Here is a 20,252-nt window from a genome sequence, read left to right as displayed (position 1 = left end):
CTTGAGGAAGGTAGACTGTATGAGCCTAATGATTGAGTTTTAGTCTTCAGCCTCAAGTAGATTACAGACATTTCACATTGTGAGAGGGCATCCATCAAGTGAACCTAACCTTATCAACTGGATAACCATCCCTTGCAGAGAGGAACTAGTAAGTTTCAGCAAATTCACCATCTCCATCCCTCCTCTTTCAGACTTTCTGGCACCCATGTGGTTACAGTAGGTAGGCCTATTGTGGAAAGCAAAAACATATTTAGGGTCAAATTAAGGAGTCCCACAGGGCTCTGTTCTGGGGCCACTCCTGTTCTCTACATATGGTACATGCTGCCACTTGATATATTAATCAGAGGATTTGGACTACACATTTGTATGCTGACGACGCACACATACACTACGCTGGTTGAGAGAATGCCAAGAGTGTGCCAAAAGTGTGCCAAGAGTGTGCAAAGCTGTCATCAAGGCAAACGGTGGCTATTTGAAGAATCTCAAATCTCAAATATATTTTGATTTGTTTAACACTTTTTTTGGTTACTACATGATTCCATATTAGTTATTTCATAGTTTTGATGTATTCACTATTATTCTACAATGTAGAAAATAGTAAAAATAAAGAAGAAACCTTGAATAAGTAGGTGTTCTAAAACTTTTGACAAGTAGTGTATATGTCAGGACAAAAGGGGACACTGAAACGTTAACAACCAAACTGACAGACTGTCTAGATGCAATCAAGAGATGGATGCAGTTGAACTTCCTAAAATTGAATTGCAACAAAACAGAGCTTGTGCTTATTGGCTCTAAGGGTGCACGGAGAAAGATGAGCACATTCTAACTACCTCTGGATGACATCAAACCGCAAGTAAGCAAAACTCAAGCCCCTCATTTGAAGCACACATCAGCAGCATCAAGAAAGTTTCATTTTTCCACCTGCATAACATCGCTCAAATCAGGTCATTCTTGCCCACTGCGGATGCTGAGAAACTTGTACGTGCCCTAGTAACATCTATGCTTGACTACTGTAATGCACTGCTGACAGGAATCACAGTCAGGCTCCTGTCTCAACTTCAGATGATCCAGACACAGCTGCCAGGATCCTCTCACAAACTACACAAAGAAAAACACATCACCCGTTTTATTCAACCTTCATTGGCTTCCTGTTCAATACAGGGTTAAATGTAAGATTCTGCTGCTCACCTTTAAGGCCCTCAAGGGTGATGCACCTAAATACATATGCCAACTTCTAGCAAACTATTCCCCAGTACGCACACAATGATTATCAGACTCAAACAGCCTGGTCACACCAGCAACAAACCAGTACATGTCAAAGAGGCCTCTTCAATTTCCTTGTTTAAAACACAACTGAAGACCTACCTATTCAAGCTAGCTTTTAATGTTTGACCGCTTAATCTGCAATGTGAACCCAACCAAATTCACATAGAAATCTGTTATAGATCTGCCATTCTACCATTCTAATTGAAGGCAAGTCTCATAAGCGGGTAATCTGGTCTATAGGTGCTTTTTCTATGCTTTTAATTCTTAAGTTTAGTTTTTTTTCTTACTTTGTGTTTTGTACACCAGCTTCAAACAGCTGAAAATCAAATTTTTTGGGTTATTGAAAATATATTTCCCAACGGTTTAGATGGTACAATGATTCTCTACACTATTCATTGCTTGTTTTGTCAGATAAACTGAAATTAGGGAAACTATTCGAATTTTTGCAACCAGGAAATGGCAGAGTGATTTCGGCATATTAGCCATTAAAGTCTGTATTTTGTTTTAGTAGGTAATGGTATGATGGTGCTTGCTTTTCAATGTATGGTTGACAAATTTTGTCTGCGTTTTGTTTTCTACCTTATGCGCGTTGAGCGTCGGAAATGCAGTTTACAAATTTAAAAGTATTATTATTATTAGTAAATTGATTGGAAACTATACACCTCAGGATTAATTTTGATACGTCATTGTTCTGATTTGTAGGCTAAAATGTGATCTCTGAAAATAAACATCCCTCTGATCATAATAGACCTTCACTTGCGCAAACTGTGTTATTCTGTCATGGTCCTGAATAACTGTACTAACGGCCTACGAAATACCTTCCTGCATCAAGAAGGAATCAGATGGGTAGGCTAAGCAGGTGAAACTCCTTTTACAATAGCAGGTGTTCGATCTGGGTTAGGCTAGGCCCTAGTCAGTCTTCTAACCTGGAGTGTGTCTGGTTTGCCGTTGGCTAAACAAATGTCAGGTCAACCCTCGAGGGCATGAACGGGAAGTTATATCAGAATAGGTATGCATCGTCTTTGACTCTCAGGTGGGATAATTGTCGGGGGAGGGGGGTTCACCGGGTTCACATGAAAGGACCCGCAGACACCGTCCAAATAGTAGGCAAACATTTTGGTCTTGCCTGGTCTCTGGGCTGTCATAAAAAAAAAACACCCTAAATATTTGAATGTATGACTTTTCACATAATTTGGCCTAATAAAAATGTTAGATCTATTCTAAACGAATTATTTAAAACATTTCCATTAATACGTGTGCCTTGCAGTCGGCCTAAGAGAAGCAAAACAAGAAACAATAGTCTACATTATCCAACGTCACTTCCCTCACATGCAAGTGATCATTATTTACTTATGTTTATTTATAAATATATATATATATATATATATATATATATATATATATATATATATATATATATATATATATATATATATATGTACTTTTTCATCACACCATTTAGAACTGGTCAGAGCACCATCGAGTATATGGACAATGTCCATACCTACAGAATAATTCATAGAGAAAGTATCGTTACTTGGTATGACGCGAGGAGTTATACACCTTATCGTATCCTGGATGAGCGGCAGTTTCAGAGTTATTCACCGGATCGTATCCTGGATGAGCAACAGTTCCCGAGGGCCTCGCCCTTCCACCGCTGTCCCCTCCCCGGGGACGTTGTTACCGCTTCGTTTTCCCGCACCTTGCCTCAATGCACTGAAAGACGCAGCCAATTACGCAACACTTTATGATCAAATAAACCATGTGTGTGTGTGTGTGTGTGTGTGTGTGTGTGTGTGTGTGTGTGCGTGTGTGATGATGTATAGATGATTGTTCTTTTTTGCTATTATAAGCATATATTTGCCTATTGTTTATGATCAACATTAATCTGAACAGAGTTGGGGTCTTTAGCGGCGCCATTATTGAGTTTGTGACATAACACCTTTGTTGGAGAGTACACACTACAAAAGGGACTTCTCCATTTGGCCTACGCATTACCTGCTTTTGGTATCAGTCACAGTAGTTGTGGATTGTTGCCATAATCAGTATAATCAGATAAAATGGGCCATCATAATAGGTACTGTATATACCTACTGCCTCCCTTAGAGAGGGTTAGACATAAAGCCCCTTTAGGCCTAGGCTACATTGGAGTAGAACATATGTTGAAAATGTGTAAATACATTTAGCAAAAGTTATAGGTGTATCATGAGCATAGGCTACATGGCCATGATGAATAAGTGGGCCAATATTTAGATTATTAGACCTGATACAATTCATTATTCCACAGTCAAGGGTTAGCCTAATCGTATTGCTGCTCTTCTTTTGACAGATAATCCAATAATGTTTCTATGGCACTGCCAAGAATAAACCCAATAGGATTTGCTCTGATCTTACAGCGCCCTCATTCGGTTTTCAAAGTACATCGCGAGTGCAGTGAGGAGCTTTTGGTGTGATGTAGCCAGAGTAGGATAGAGGCCTCCAGTGGTCAAAAAGTTATTTTAGCATGGGCAGCGCCATTGAGGTCTTCCACCATTTTAATGTAGTCAACTAGGTGGGACTTCCAACTTCATTGGCTGATCCCTCCTGGTGACCCTGTTGGTATCATGTCCAACTGGGTCATCAGAAGGGATCATCATGAAGGATAAAATACTACTTCCAAATGGAGATTGCCTCAATGGCGCCGGCCATCCTGTCACAGACACTATAATGCCACAGATGAGTCATCTATGTATCTCTATGGATATAGCCTCTGTCTAGCCTGCAGAGTCCCCGACGACGGGATCTTCTGGTTTTCGGGGGCAGTGGAAAAAGAGCCTGTGACGCGACATCCGCTTTTGGCGTTAACAAGGCGACAGACTATTTTAACCACTCCGCCACATTTACCGGATTGGCTGAACCGGGCCGAAGATAACATACCCGGTAGTTTTGTTCTTGTCAATATCAGTATGTAGGGGAACTAGTTTCAGACTGCGATGCCTCACATATGACGTTGGGTTGGATTTTCATTGGTTGTTTAGACTTGTTCACATGACCACAAGCTCGAGACGATGTAGCCTATTTGGAACTGTTTTGCTCTGGTCGTTTCTCATTCTGGCATTGCATTTTGTTTATCCACATGTAACCGGTAAATAACATTAACGATACTTTACTCCATGAAAGATTTCACACGGACTGGCCACATGATTTCAGGTATGGATATGAGGGCCCTTTGTTGTTGTTTTACTCGCTTATATAGCCTTTGATCATCTAGGCACGTTCCAAACAATGTTATCGCTGTAACCTTTTGATGAAGGTATATTCATTATCAACGGGTACAATACTCATGCAATATGATATCTACATGACTGGCAAGTTCAGCAAATAAAAACAGGCAAATGGCACAGGTCTACACTGGGTATTCCACCCAGATCACTTTTCAATGTGCATAGGCAATTCATTCGTGGTACGGCACTCCAATTTACTGGCAAGGGAGAAAGAGGAACGTAAACATAACATCTGAAACGATATGTCTTATCAGTCTTTATTTCATTATACCATGGATGTGGGAACAACGCATAACTGTGTTTGTCCATGACTTATTGCCAATTACCATGGGTCAAATTCCAAAAGTAATCTTATCTTCCCTAATGACATGGTAGTTGAAGATAATGACATGGTGTAGTTGAAGAACCATTTCAAGGGTGAAGCTTGAAAGAAACAGTATTTTCTCTAACGCTGACTCACCCCATAAGCATTCTTCCTCGTATTTCCCTGCAAATTTAGATTCGTACGAAGAGAGAAACAGACAAGGCCAACCACAACATACATGTTTTGTGCGAGGCTCCCTGTTGAATTTAGCACCAACACTATGTCATTTGTTAGACTAAAAGCACTTGTTATTGTTGTGTGTTAACCAAAATGGTCAACGTGATTCTGTTCATGTTCTGCCCTTTTAAGTTTTGTAGCTTGACAGCGTATTCATAGTCGCTAGAGCCCTGCCCTCAGTTGAGACGTGACTTGCAGCCCGGAGACAGCTAATTTAACTTCTCCTCAGAAACGGATGTTTCAGCATATCTAAAATGCTTCTGCTTTTCTGGAACATTTTGTCCAGAAAACGCATATTTTCCTATTGGAGTCATGAGCATGTGAAGTACGTTCTACAAATTAAACGTTGAGCCATAAAATGTGCTCTGAAGGATCTCTCCTACTGTTTGTCAAATTATATCTATAGTGTGCACCATATAGGCCTGTGCATTATCGTGAACACCTGCCTGCAAATACTCCTGGCCTGTAGCTTTGACATCAGTCATTCTTCTTCTATATTGTTAATGACGCCCAGAACTTTCCTATTATGAATAGGTCTTGACACGCTCCCATAGAATTGGAGGGGCAGAGGCAGTGTGGAGACAATGGTGTGTCGTGGCTGGAATAACATTACTGACATAGTACTGTACTCCGCCATTCATTGTGATATAGGGGCACAGTGAGTAAGGTCACTCATCAGGCACCATAGAGATACAGCTCAACAATGTTCCTGTCACTTCAACATCAAACAGAAAGGCACTTATCCCTAATTCCTGCTGTAAGTTGCTCTGGATAAGAGAGTCTGCTAAATGACTAAAATGTAAAAATATAGCTTGGTCTTACATGATTTGATGTCATTTTCTTCTGTTTCGTTTAGAGCCTTTTCTGAGCTACATTTTCTGATCAGAATCCTGAAGAACTTTGTCCAAAGAGAATACTCTGTAACAATGATTTCTGATATTCCATACGAGAAGGTGAGGTTTTTGTCAGTACTGTTGTCGTAAGTTTTGGTAGAATTTTGTCTAAGTTTTCTAACTTGTTATTATCTTCTTCTGGTGCAGATGTGTGATGTGGAGTCCAGGAGAGAAGAGTCCTGCAGGAAAGGACCGATGGTATCAAACGTTAATGATATTTACCAAGTAACCTAATGAAAATGGTGTCAAAATATGATTCAAACCTACAGTCAGACACAAACTTTAGTCAATGGCCAAGGATGTGAGTCAAACCCTAAATCAATTTTCACGTGTATTTCTAGTCAATCCACCGTGCATTCAGTCTGGAAATATCATCATTTAGCATATGGTTGCATCATAAGCTATCAAAAAGTTGCATGTGAGACTTTGCACTTCCGCCCTGCTCTTCTGTGCCAGTGATTGTCAGAAAGCAGCACGCGCTGGTGTAACAGTATAGCTTCCGTCCCTCTCCTCGCCCCGAACCAGGGACCCTCTGCACACATCAACAACTGACACCCACGAAGCATCGTTACCCATCGCGCCACAAAAGCCGCGGCCCTTACAGAGCAAGGGGAACAACTACTTCAAGGTCTCAGAGCCAGTGACGTCACTGATTGAAACGCTATTAGCGCGCACCACCGCTAACTAGATAGCCGTTTCACATCGGTTACACTGGCTAACTTCACCTCTTGCGCTGTTCAACTGATGTTGGGCGCGTAATTCAAGTGATCTTCTGTGACCAATGTTTTCTAGAGCCCTGCCTGAGCCCTACCCATGCCAGCGACATTCAGGCCCTACCCAGGCCAGATTGCTTTTGCCCAAAACCCGAAATAACTTCCTCCATTAGCTATTCCTCTCTGGGTGTCACCTGCACCCTGCTCGCTCTGCATGCGCTCTGCTTATCTTGGCTCTGCCTGTGTCTGTGAATAGCCATAGTAATGGCTCTGCTTGGGCTGCTTAATGACGAGACTTGAGAGGGCACAGAGCATGGCTGTTAGCTACTTTTCTTCACTCTAAACTCAGACAACTCGAGGAACCAGCCAGTTAGAGAGAGGGGAATCTTGGGAGTTGTAGGAATTGACTCAAACTGGCAATTGGGAACATCAGGACTGATCAGGACATTCAACGCTAAATATCTACTCGGGCATTGTTTTGAAATGCAATTTGTTGTGTGAATGTGTCTCCTATGGACTACTGAAAACAACAACCACTGAATTACAGAGGCAAAATAGTCCTTTACCCAAACAGATTCTCACAGGACTCATGGGGATTATATACAACCTCTGTTCCATAACCGTTATCTCATTCCTCTTTGGTCAGGGTCACCTCTACATGACTGTGCTCCTGATCCAGCCACCTCTGTGTGTAGTATTATAGGTGTCTGCTGGGTCTCACTGGAGTGGCCACTCTGCTATTGGCTGCCCTGTTCCTCCAGACCCTGCTGCTTCCCGTGGTTAACTCCTCCCCAAACAAGCCCGGCTTCAAGCTCCCACTTCCTCTCGCTGACACCTGCACCGACCCCTGCAAGTGAGTGGGACACTGTAAACATCTTATTCTGCTCGTTCATACTCTATTATTCTGCAGCTTTAACTCATTTGTGGTTGCGTGTTTAACCACCATGGTCATTTTTTGCAGAACAGGTCCTATCATTAACTGTTCAAGGTTGTAGTAAAACGCTGACGCTTCCTTTCTCTATTCCAGAATCGTTCTGTTGGAGAGCATCCCAGAGGGGTTAGAGTTCAACTCTAGTGTCACCAACCCATCCATCTACCAGGCTTGGCTCAACCTGATTAGTGAGGCTCGCAGTAGCGTGGACATTGCGTCTTTTTATTGGACGCTCACCAACAAAGATACAGGCACTCACGAGCCAACAGCGAATCAGGTGAGTGTGTTCTGTGATTGGCAGCCAATGCAATGTCAGATCTAACCTGTGGGTAGATGTGGGTTATTTTAGTCTAAACAGTTATGTTTTATCAATAGGGTGAGGATGTCCTGAATAGGCTAGTTCAGGTGTCTCGGAAGCTCTCTGTCCGCATCGCTGTAAATACACCAACAGAGTCCCAACCTCAGGAAGACATCAATCTCTTAAAAAGTTCTGGTAAGGGTTTCTCTGACTGCATTTATGTTTTCAATTCCATTGAATTTGCAAAAGTTAAATTGACACCAATCAAGCTGCGACCTACAGTAAGGAAGTATTATTCCATTTGCTTTTTGTTGTGATAATGGTAGCTCATTTTTATCAGGTGCTGATGTAAGAGCCGTGAACATGCGGGATTTGACCACTGGAGTACTTCACACAAAGTTCTGGGTGGTAGACAACAAGCACATTTATATTGGCAGTGCCAACATGGACTGGAGGTCCCTTACCCAGGTGAGTCTTCTCTGTGCCTCACCCCCATAATTTCAGTTTAGTTTTTATTTGTAAATAAAAACATCCATTGTTCAAAATGAGTTCCTTAAACTGTTTGAAGAGTTATGCTTGTGGTTTTTGGAGGAAGTAATTACATGTCCTTGTTCTTTTCTAGTGTAAACATATCACAAGTTTGTAGTGTTGGGGTATTGTCTAAAATTAGCACATCAAGTGGAGGGAAGGTAGCTTTGGTTTAATCTGTGAAACTTGTCCTCTGTTGCTGTCCTGTTTAGGTGAAGGAGCTGGGGGCTGTGGTGTACAACTGCAGCTGCTTGGCTGCAGACCTGGAGAAGATCTTCGAGGCCTACTGGTACCTTGGGCAAAAAGACACACCCATCCCGTCTCCTTGGCCCAGCAGTTTCAACACTCCTTACAATAAGGACACGCCCCTGCAGCTGCCACTCAACGGCACAGCCTCCAGCGTGTATCTGTCGGTAAGAATTGACTGAAGGTGCACATTTTCAGAGAAAGTAATCCAATAATTGGATCATATAATACAAATTGGACTGGTTTGTGAAGTCTGGTTATGAAATTCTCCATATTCATTTTCTCTGGTCCTTTGTTCAGCATACTACTATATTTCATTTGACTGTGCTGTACCCTCAGAGCTCTCCACCATCTTTCTGTGCTGCCGGGAGAACCAGAGACCTGCAGTCTATTCTCAGTGTGATGGAGGACGCACGGGAGTTTGTCTACATCGCTGTCATGAACTACTTGCCCACCATGGAGTTTACACAACCCAAACGGTAAGCCTTCTATTTTAATGTATTAACCTCACCAAAGTTTGCGATTTTTATGTATTCAGTGTATAATTAATAAAGCACACAAGGCCTAACCTTCTGTGTGGCGCCCACTGCAGTTACTGGGCAGAAATTGACACTCAGATCAGACGTGTGGCATACGAGAAGCGGGTGAAGGTGCGCCTGCTCATCAGCTGTTGGGCGAGCACTTCGCCTGTCATGATCCCCTTCCTGAAAGCCTTGGATTCAATGCAGGAACCCAAGGCCAAGCTGGATGTCCAGGTGGTGAGTAGGACCTCTCGCTACTCATGCACTTTACTTATCATCCTTAGTATGTCAAGCTCCTCCAGAAGAGCAATTGTTGGATAATAAACTCTTCACTGTTTTACAGAAACTCTTTATTGTGCCAGCCAATCCAAAGCAGAAAGAAATCCCCTTTGCCAGAGTCAACCACAACAAGTACATGGTGACAGACAGGGTTGCCTACATAGGTAATTCTCTCTCCTAGATAGCATATGCACCAGTCATGCTTCTGTATCATTCCAATCAACAATTTCTCATGTTAAAACCAGAGGTAACTTCTCAGAATTTCTGCACATACCAGATCCTATGCACTACAAAATGCAACTCTATTGTGATTCCCATTGATCACCAGGTACCTCTAACTGGTCTGGAGACTATTTTGTGAACACTGCTGGATCGGCTTTGGTGGTGAACCAAACGGCTGCCCAGTCAGTGGAGCCTACGGTCCAGGCACAACTACAGGCCGTGTTCGAAAGGGACTGGGACTCCGCCTACAGCACCCCAATCCACCAGCACGCCAACCTCAAAATGGTGTGTTAGATACAATACTACACTCTAGACCAGTGGTTCCCAACTCCTCGAGTACCCCCAATAGCACACGTTTTTGTTGTATCCCCTTCAAAAAAAACGACTGATTCAACTCATTGAGGGCCTGATGATTAGTTGACAAGTTGAATCAGGTGTGCTTGTCTGGGGCTACAATAAAAATGTGTACTGTTGGAGGTACTTGAGGACTGGAGTTGGGAACCGCCGCTCTAGACTGTTGCAGGGCCTGTGTCCTCCAAGCCAGCATGGGGAGGAATTGGATGTAAGCAGGCCAATATAGCATGTCGAAACTGGATTCGAAGCCCAATTCGTTTTTTTTGTTGTTGCCAAGTATGCACATTTCTTCTCTCTGTCCCTGTACACTAGTTCTAATCAGCAGCAGTTTCTGGGACGATTTCTTAAATTGCAGCACTATTTTTTATTTGTATATAATTGCAGGAGTGGCAGTAGATATGTACTGTACCAGAAGATGGGTAAAACTATGCTGCCCTCTGCAGCGTCAGTGTGTCTTATCACCTCAACGATCAAAACACAAGCCTGTGTGTTTTTAATGAACTTTGGGTAACTCTTTGGGAATACATCCCAGTGAATCTCAGGGAAATTGCTATGTTATGTGTTGAATGTTTGGACTGATGTTTCTAGGCATGCTGGTTTGATCCTTTTTATTATATTTCATGTATGATTGGTGTGTTGTGCCTTGTTTTTCTATGTAGCCTAGACTAGTTTAAAAATATATATATATATTCAATCATTCTGAATCCTTCTTCCTTTCAAACTAGTAGGTTTGCCATAGAATTGTGCAGTAACTGATTTCATATGTGTGCGTTAAAGTCCAGAAAACGTTGTATTTTTCTGGAATTTGCACTGCGTGGAGCGTGTCTTATGTGAGCAGTGCAGTGGAAAATGTTGTCAATGCAACTCAAAATAAGTGTTTAAAAGCACTGCACTGCGTATTATTTGGCAAGCACTAATATTGTACGATATTGATTGCATTTTGTACACACTACTTCCTTTTATGCGGCAATGTCCTAATAAATTGAATTTAAACAGTTGTCTATCATTTCATTTTTAGCAGTTGTATGCACAAGTGTTTAGAATAACTAAGTCTATCCTCCCTCTCTTATTTCATTAGCATGAGTAATGCATGCAGTCTTGCAAATTATACATTTATCCATTGTGCAGTCAATCAATATGAAACTCATTACGACAACATTCTCAGAGGACTGTTTTAAAAAGTGGGTTTACTTGTATATTCAGGCCTGCTTTGCATTGGCAGAGTGTCTGATTTGTGTATTGAGGAGATCACATTGGATAAGAAGAGCTGTTAGAAGCCCTCAGTGCGGTACTTGGTACGGTACTGGCACATGTATCTGCTGAGCCCCTCGCCAGGAGACTCCGCAGTGGAGGTAGTGCTGCTACATGGCTACAGCAGGCTGGGGGGCCATAGCCCTGGTAGGAGGCCACCTCTGGATCCGAGGTCCATGCCAGCCACCATTGGCCACAATGACAGGAGTAGCCTTCAGGTTCAAAATGGAGAAACTGGATCTCCTGTGGGAGAGGGATACCAAAATGACAAACTGTTCCAGAATTGTAATCCCCACAGCATTTTATACAGTATTATGGTCCTAATCTCTACTGAACATGATTTTGTATCTCCAAAATGACATGCTCTAACCTCCAGGCCATAATCACAGGCTGCCTCATTTGCCACTGCCTGTTCCCTGGGCCCTGCAAGGTCCTGTTGGGTGGTAGAGTCCCTAAAAAAGAGACTGGAGCCTTTGGGCTCACCTGTTTTGTCCACCTGGGGCCCAGAGGTGTAGCTCAACCGATGGGTAAGATCGGACTGTGGCGACCTGGCCGCTGACTGCCTCAGGCGCTGGCTCTCACACAGCCTGTTGAAATAGGACAGCATGGGTCCACTCTGCTGGTGGAGCCTCAGTGAGTCTCCTGGAAGGCACCGCTTTCACTTGTCTGGAGGCCGGCTTGGAGACCTGAGGGTTTCACAGAGCTGGACTGATGGGAGGCACACTGGGCGTCCTCCTCCGCCCATACCCCTATGGTGGCCTCGTCCACAATGCACAGGCTCTCCATCGGGTCTTCATTCAGTGCTGAGGACTGAGGCTCACTGGGGACTGGGGTCTTCTGGGAGAGAACCCCATTGTTACCTTGGAAGCCCTCTGAGGATGGTGGGTAGCTCTCCCTGTGGTCATGGGGATTTTGACCTAGGGGACATGACTGGTGGGCCCCCTTCTCCCTGGGGTACAGGAACCGCTGGCCCCCCTCTGCATTCAGATGGTGAGACCTACAGCTCTGGAGCAGTATCCTGAATCAGGGCCTCAGGAATAGCCTGAGCGGACTTCTCATAGTAGCGGTTGTAGTCTGGGTACATGCGTACGTGGTGCATGCTAATGAAAGGATGGTGTAAGGCTGCATTGGGTAGGATCCTCTGGTGGGCGTCCAAGGTTAACATCTGCTTGAGGAGCTGCACCATGCTCCGGCGGTTCACAACTTCTGCTGTCACGTCTTCATTGCGGAGCTCTGGGTCGTGCTCTGTGAACTCCATGGTCTCCATTTGGTCCAGGGAGGAGAGGATGTACTTCCTCCGATCCGTCGACCCCTGCTGCTTCCCCAGGGTACGGCCTTCTGTGCCTGAGGGGGGGGACGCTTCTTGTTAGGCTTGAGCTGCCATTTATTCTCTCCTCAACTGTTGGCAGTGAGCTTGAAGAAATTGTGAACCTTGCTGGCCATGTTGAGCAGACGGGCTTGCGGTAGTCCTTGCGTCTTGCAGATGTACGTCACTTGATCAAACTATGAATAGCCGGGATACAGAGGCCATCCAAGGAACAACTCTGACATTACACAACCCAGAGACCACATGTCCACTTTCTCACAGAATGGAAGGCCGAGGAGGATTTCAGGAGACCTATAGAACCTGTGAGTTATTTCAAAACCAGGGTAAGACCAAATTTAAGTTGTTTTTTTCTTTCCCAAAATTATTGTTTGTGGAAGTAGTCAGTTTGGGTTCACACAGACACCCTGAATTTGTTTTAATGATCACATTCATAAATACAAGATATCACAAAGCTTGTGGTGCAACATACAGTGCCTTGCGAAAGTATTCGGCCCCCTTGAACTTTTCGACCTTTTGACATATTTCAGGCTTCAAACATAGAGATATAAAACTGTATTTTTTTGTGAAGAATCAACAACAAGTGGGACACAATCATGAAGTGGAACAACATTTATTGGATATTTCAAACTTTTTTAACAAATCAAAAACTGAAAAATTGGGCGTGCAAAATTATTCAGCCCCTTTACTTTCAGTGCAGCAAACTCTCTCCAGAAGTTCAGTGAGGATCTCTGAATGATCCAATGTTGACCTAAATGACTAATGATGATAAATACAATCCACCTGTGTGTAATCAAGTCTCCGTATAAATGCACCTGCACTGTGATAGTCTCAGAGGTCCGTTAAAAGCGCAGAGAGCATCATGAAGAACAAGGAACACACCAGGCAGGTCCGAGATACTGTTGTGAAGAAGTTTAAAGCCGGATTTGGATACAAAAAGATTTCCCAAGCTTTAAACGTCCCAAGGAGCACTGTGCAAGCGATAATATTGAAATGGAAGGAGTATCAGACCATTGCAAATCTACCAAGACCTGGCCGTCCCTCTAAACTTTCAGCTCATACAAGGAGAAGACTGATCAGAGATGCAGCCAAGAGGCCCATGATCACTCTGGATGAACTGCAGAGATCTACAGCTGAGGTGGGAGACTCTGTCCATAGGACAACAATATTGCACAAATCTGGCCTTTATGGAAGAGTGGCAAGAAGAAAGCCATTTCTTAAAGATATCCATAAAAAGTGTTGTTTAAAGTTTGCCATAAGCCACCTGGGAGACACACCAAACACGTGGAAGAAGGTGCTCTGGTCAGATGAAACCAAAATTGAACTTTTTGGCAACAATGCAAAACGTTATGTTTGGCGTAAAAGCAACACAGCTCATCACCCTGAACACACCATCCCCACTGTCAAACATGGTGGTGGCAGCATCATGGTTTGGGCCTGCTTTTCTTCAGCAGGGACAGGGAAGATGGTTAAAATTGATGGGAAGATGGATGGAGCCAAATATAGGACCATTCTGGAAGAAAACCTGATGGAGTCTGCAAAAGACCTGAGACTGGGACGGAGATTTGTCTTCCAACAAGACAATGATCCAAAACATAAAGCAAAATCTACAATGGAATGGTTCAAAAATAAACATATCCAGGTGTTAGAATGGCCAAGTCAAAGTCCAGACCTGAATCCAATCAAGAATCTGTGGAAAGAACTGAAAACTGCTGTTCACAAATGCTCTCCATCCAACCTCACTGAGCTCGAGCTGTTTTGCAAGGAGGAATGGGAAAAAATGTCAGTCTCTCGATGTGCAAAACTAATAGAGACATACCCCAAGCGACTTACAGCTGTAATCGCAGCAAAAGGTGGCGCTACAAAGTATTAACTTAAGGGGGCTGCATAATTTTGCACGCCCAATTTTTCAGTTTTTGATTTGTTAAAAAAGTTTGAAATATCCAATAAATGTTGTTCCACTTCATGATTGTGTCCCACTTGTTGTTGATTCTTCACAAAAAAATACAGTTTTATATCTTTATGTTTGAAGCCTGAAATGTGGCAAAAGGTCGCAAAGTTCAAGGGGGCCGAATACTTTCGCAAGGCACTGTAGGTTCTACCTGGATTGGATGTATGGCTCCTTAACAAAATGCACCTCACTGAAAATACTTGCAGAACCAAAATCAATCAACTTTATGCTGAAGGGATGGCGACAATGATCCACGACCATTATATTTTCAGGTTTCAAATCAGCATTAATGATGGTGAGTTCCTTCAGCTTTGCTAGTACTTTTATCATCTGACACGTGATGGTACAGATGTTGCTTACCGCCTTTGACTTCAAACCATTCTCTTTCTGAAACTGATACAGGTTCCTCTCCAATAGTTAAAAAAACATGTAATAATTAGTTTGGTCTCGACATGCCTCGTGAAATTGAACTATGTGGCTTGTCTTCAAATTATTCGGGGAAAGAGCACCTATACGTTTTAATTCATTTTCTATTTCGGTGTATATCAATTTTCATAATTTTTACCGCCACTACTTCTCCATCACCCCAACATTTTGACACTTTTCCGAAGATGCCCTTTCCCACTATATCCAAAGTGTGGTAGACTTCAGTTTCAGAATAGAAAACTCTCATTCTCAGCTTGCTTCCTTCTCTTTGTAGTGATTTTATTTATTTAAATTCTTAATTCAAAATTCGTATTGTTTATTATTGTTTATTTTTTTAAACGAAAAAAACGGGAAAAAATGTAGTGATTTTAATTTCAATTATAAACATTTTGTCAATAGTTCTAAATCCATGGAACGTTACCTGGGCGATCTAACAATTCTAAGCATTCTATTTCGAAAGTTTCATCAGCATTAAACTATTTGCATAAATTACAATACCTTCACTTGTTAAATGACCGATTTAAAAAAAATCATCATCATCCTCAATCATCATCGATTATATTAGTTGGTCAATACCGATAAGACAACAAATTAGGCGTTTATGATGATGATGATGATGATGATACATGATTAAAAATGTATGAATACAGTATTATTATTACATTTTTGTATTATTGTTATTATTATTACAATAGTACATAGGCTAAATAAATAAATACATTTGTTCACTGTTTTTATTGCAGAAAAAAATGACAAGGCCTAGCGAATGCCTACATACAGTAAGTAGCCTATGTTTGTCTATATGCATAATCCTTGAGACTACAATATAATTCCGATGTCCATGGCCTCCATCTATCCAACCCTTTCCACATCATCAGACGAAGGAGGGGCATATGTTATGTCACCAATTAGTTTGTGACCGGGTAAAAATGACGGTATATAGGCCCATATCAAACACAATACATTTTGCCCTACAGTTTGTAGTTAATTATGGCAGTCGTTTATTGTTTTTCATTTTTTAAGAGTGGGTGGTAGGCTATAGAATTGTGCAGCTCATGCTCTATCCACGACAATTGTCCCGTTATCTAATGATGCTGGGTTAGGCTTCCAAAGTTTTTACAGATTGAATTTCGAGCGTCTAAGTCATCCACCATAAAGATGAGGTAAAAATACAAGTATTTCTGTTACAATTCATATTTTATTGGTGATTTGGTAGCCTACGTTTGTCACTATCCTTTTTGATCTCACACACAGTTCTCAATGCAAACCACTGGTAATTAAAGTTTCATAACGCGATAATAAGCTTTCATATAAATTGATGAAAAAAAAGGAATTTATACATACATTTGAGTCTAACACAGGCAAAGGATGTGTGTGGTTTGCCTTGACTTCATTGTAGACTCCGTATAAAGGTATCAGTAATGACCCTCTAAGGTGACTTTGGGGTAGCCTAACATTGGTGGACAAAACATTCGCAGAACCAGTGTTGGGGAATAGTGAACTACATGTAGTTCAACTAGTAATTTAACTACATTTTGCAATAGGTAGTAGTTGAACTAAATTCAAATCCAGAGTGTTTGCTTTTTTGTCATGTAGCAGTTTATCTAACTACTGGAACTACACACTACTTTCTTGTAGAAACAAAATAAAATATAGTTGAAGTAGGCAATCATTTCCTTTCTTGCCTAATTCTCTCTTTTTTTGTGTTGACAGTTTTTGTTTTTGTGTTTTTTGTGTGTTTTTGTGTAGGCTAAAGTTCATATTCTGTTAACATATGACCCCAAATTGATCTGACTTGCAATATGTAGTCTATGACATTTCACAAAGTAGTTTGGATGTAGTGAACAACTTTTTCAAAGTAACTTTTGTTAACTAAACAACATTTTTCTTAAGGGTAGGGTAACTTTAGTGTATCTTAACCAGTGGTGTAAAGTACTGAAGTAAAAATACTTTAAAGTACTACTTAAGTAGTGTTTTGGGGCATCTGTACTATACTTTACTATTTATTTACTACTTTACTTTACTATTTACTTTACAACTTTTACTTTTACTTCAGTACATTCCTGAAGAAATGTATGTACTTTTTACTCCATACATTTTCCCTAAGACCCAAAAGTACTCGTTACATTTTGAATGCTTAGCAGGATATGAAAATGGTCCAAAGTCACACACTTATCAAGAGAGCATCCCTGGTCATCCCTACTACCTCTGATCTGGCAGACTCACTAAACACAAATACTTTGTTTGTAAATTATCTCTGAGTGTTGGAGTGTGCCCTGGAGTGTGCTTAATATAAGGACCTAAAAATGATTTACACTTTTATTTTTTACCTTTAAGTATATTTTAGTAATTACATTCACTTTTGATACTTAAGTATAATTAAAACGAAATACTTTTAGACTTTTACACAGATAGTATTTTACAGGGTCACTTTCACTTTTTCTTGAGTCATTTTCTATTAAGGTATCTTTACTTTTACTCAAGTCTGATATTGGATACTTTTTCTAACACTGATCTTAACTTCTTCCAGTGTGAAATAATTGGTAGCTTGGTAAACTATATTTTCAGAGTAGCTCCCCCAACACTGCCCAGAATAATAAGATTGCTAAGATTATTTGTGATCATTAATATTTGAAGATTATTGAACAATACCCAGAACACCAGAGTATAATATTTGTCACACTTTGAACCATTTAGGACCCCAAACAAAATGATAATAGATAAGGGCTGCATTCAATCTTATCATAGAAGTATCATTATTGCTAGCTCGATTGACATTTAATGGCAATGTTTGCTGAGACTGCATTCATGGTAAACACATACTATATGTCGGAAATCACCTTTAAATTTGAACCAGGAGCTTCAGCCAGGGGCGCAACTTTCATTCGGGACGGGGGATATGTCCCCAGTTTTATAATTGGAATGTGATACAAGGTGTGCTTTAGGACCATGAGGAAAGTGGGCTGTTTGGAGTGTTTAAACGACTGGATAAAATAAATATAAACTCAGCAAAAAAATAAATGCCCCTTTTTCAGGACCCTGTCTCTCAAAGATAATTTGTAAAAAAATGAAATAACTTCACAGATCTTCATTGTAAAGGGTTTAAACAATGTTTCCCATGCTTGTTCAATGAAACATAAACAATTAATGAACATGCACCTGTGGAACGATCGTTAAGACACTAATAGCTTACAGACGGTAGGCAATTAAGGTCACAGTTCTGAAAACTTAGGACACCAAAGAGGCCTTTCTACTGACTCTGAAAAACACCAAAAGAAAGATGCCCAGGGTCCCTGCTCATCTGTGTGAATGTGCCTTAGGCATGCTGCAAGGAGGCATGAGGACTGCAGATGTGGCCAGGGCAATGAATTGCACTGTCGTACTGTGAGACGCCTAAGACAGCTCTACAGGGAGACAGGTCAGACAGCTGATCGTCCTCGCAGTGGCAGACCACGTGTAACAACACCTGCACAGGATCGGTACATCCAAACATCACACCTGCGGGACAGGTACAGGATGGCAACAACAACTGCCCGAGTTACACAAGGAATGCACAATCCCTCCATCAGTGCTCAGACTGTCCGCAATATGCTGAGAGATGCTAGACTGAGGGTTTGTAGGCCTGTTGTAAGGCAGGTCCTCACCAGACACCACCGGCAACAACGTTCTCTTCACTGACGAGTCGCGGTTTTGTCTCACCAGGGGTGATGGTCGAATTACCTCAAAGGAATGAGCGTTACACCGAGGCCTGTACTCTGGAGCGGGATCGATTTGGAGGTGGAGGGTCCGTCATGGTCTGGGGCGGTGTGTCACAGCATCATCGGACTGAGTATGTTGTCATTGCAGTCAATCTCAATGCTGTGAGTTACAGGGAAGACATCCTCCTCCCTCATGTGGTACCCTTCCTGCAGGCTCATCCTGACATGACCCTCCAGCATGACAATGCCACCAGCCATACTGCTCGTTCTGTGCGTGATTTCCTGCAAGACAGGAATGTCAGTGTTCTGCCATGGCCAGCGAAGAGCCCGGGTCTCAATCCCATTGAGCATGTCTGGGACCTGTTAGATCGGAGGGTGAGGGCTAGGGCCATTCCCCCCAGAAATGTCCGGGAACTTGCAGGTGCCTTGGTGGAAGAGTGGGGTAACATCTCACAGCAAGAACTGGCACATCTGGTGCAGTCCATGAGGAAGAGATGCACTGCAGTACTTAATGCAGTTGGTGGCCACACCAGATACTCTTTTTTTCAGGAGCACATTATTCCATTTCTGTTAGTCACATGTCTATGTCTCAGTTGTGGCATCTTGTTATGTTCATACAAATATTTACACATGTTAAGTTTGCTGAAAATAAACGCAGTTGACAGTGAGAGGACATATCTTTTTTTGCTGAGTTTATATATATAAAATAAACATGTCCCCCCCCACTTCTAAAACTAAAGTTGCACCCCTGTCTTCAGCAATACGGATTGAATCCAGCCCTTACCAGCCTTTACACTATAAAGGTGGCACTCTCCTAGCCACACTAACCTCCCCCTCATGTGGGTGCTAACAAGCTATCAAGCAGCTAGCCAGTGCTACATATCAACAGGCATTGTCAGCCAATCCAGTAGGGGTTTGAAGCTATGGTGAGCTTCGATTGGTCACTCACATTGCGATATCGCGGAGGATTTGAATAAAATTCAGCTTTCCCCAACTTTACTTCCGCCCTGTTCAGCTCCCTCGCCCATGCTCGCATCGCTTAATGGTCCCCCGCCCACTCTGTTTCTCTTGCTTTCCTTCCATTGTGAATGGCTTCGATGTTTCACCGCGCAATGCCGCTTCCTGGTGTAAACTCACCGTTAGTGTCACTTCTTATATATCATTAATGGCTAATCCCTTTTAATCTCTGGAAATGCTTTCCTTGCTGGTCCAGTTTAAACACTAAAATACGTCCTCATATATTTCAGTGGAGCAGTCAATGAGGATCTTAATAGATACTAAATACTCCCAGAATTAAAGCTACGAGGTTGTCTTTTTTCTCCCTGCATTTATCACTTTCATTATGTTAAACCTTCTCAAGGTCAAAAGAAGTCATACTTTATTTACAAATTTATTTAGGTTAACATGAACCATTTCATCATTCAGGTTCCTGCCTTGGATGACTGCTCCCAGTACCAACAGTAGATCAATGCCAATTATGGGCAGCTATTGTGTGCTGGGCATTTCAGACGCCCAGAAAGAAAATATGCATGTTTTTTTCTTTGCTA

At 42.0% G+C, this 20,252-nt stretch overlaps 1 protein-coding gene and 1 pseudogene across 6 annotated transcripts; one reads left to right on the top strand and one right to left on the bottom strand.

The window, feature by feature from the left end:
• The first annotated feature begins 3,746 nt into the window (after nt 1-3,746).
• LOC110503597 (5'-3' exonuclease PLD3) lies at nt 3,747-11,053 on the top strand. Of its 6 annotated transcripts, none has more exons than XM_036961551.2 (13): nt 3,747-4,185; nt 5,722-5,827; nt 5,927-6,023; nt 6,111-6,161; nt 7,372-7,529; nt 7,704-7,884; nt 7,983-8,100; nt 8,246-8,373; nt 8,646-8,846; nt 9,019-9,158; nt 9,272-9,437; nt 9,544-9,643; nt 9,808-11,053. In XM_036961551.2, the coding sequence occupies exons 3-13, from the start codon at nt 5,997-5,999 to the stop codon at nt 9,993-9,995; spliced, it is 1,458 nt and encodes a 485-aa protein (XP_036817446.2). In that variant the 5' UTR covers nt 3,747-4,185; nt 5,722-5,827; nt 5,927-5,996; the 3' UTR covers nt 9,996-11,053. The 6 variants fall into 6 exon arrangements, with proteins under 6 accessions (XP_036817446.2, XP_021437684.2, XP_021437685.2 ...); XM_021582009.3 differs by having other exon boundaries at nt 3,747-4,455; XM_090218169.1 differs by having other exon boundaries at nt 4,085-4,455; nt 7,323-7,529.
• An 883-nt stretch (nt 11,054-11,936) lies between these two features.
• On the bottom strand, nt 11,937-15,254 carry LOC149972352 (homeodomain-interacting protein kinase 4-like; annotated as a pseudogene).
• Nucleotides 15,255-20,252: the final 4,998 nt, after the last annotated feature.

Source organism: Oncorhynchus mykiss, chromosome 24 (assembly GCF_057628025.1).
Source record: "Oncorhynchus mykiss isolate SJ-2025 chromosome 24, ASM5762802v1, whole genome shotgun sequence".
NCBI lineage: Eukaryota > Metazoa > Chordata > Actinopteri > Salmoniformes > Salmonidae > Oncorhynchus > Oncorhynchus mykiss.
The sequence above is the reverse complement of the archived record's forward strand: the minus strand, read 5'-3'. Positions and strand labels throughout refer to the sequence as shown.

Bases quoted from the DNA above. Each gene is read 5' to 3' on its own strand.
- LOC110503597 (XM_036961551.2), top strand. From the start codon at position 5,997: ATGATTTCTGATATTCCATACGAGAAG. The intron at 9,438-9,543 runs GTGAGTAGGACC...ACTGTTTTACAG, and splicing joins CCAAGCTGGATGTCCAGGTG to AAACTCTTTATTGTGCCAGC. The intron at 9,644-9,807 runs GTAATTCTCTCT...ATTGATCACCAG, and splicing joins AGACAGGGTTGCCTACATAG to GTACCTCTAACTGGTCTGGA.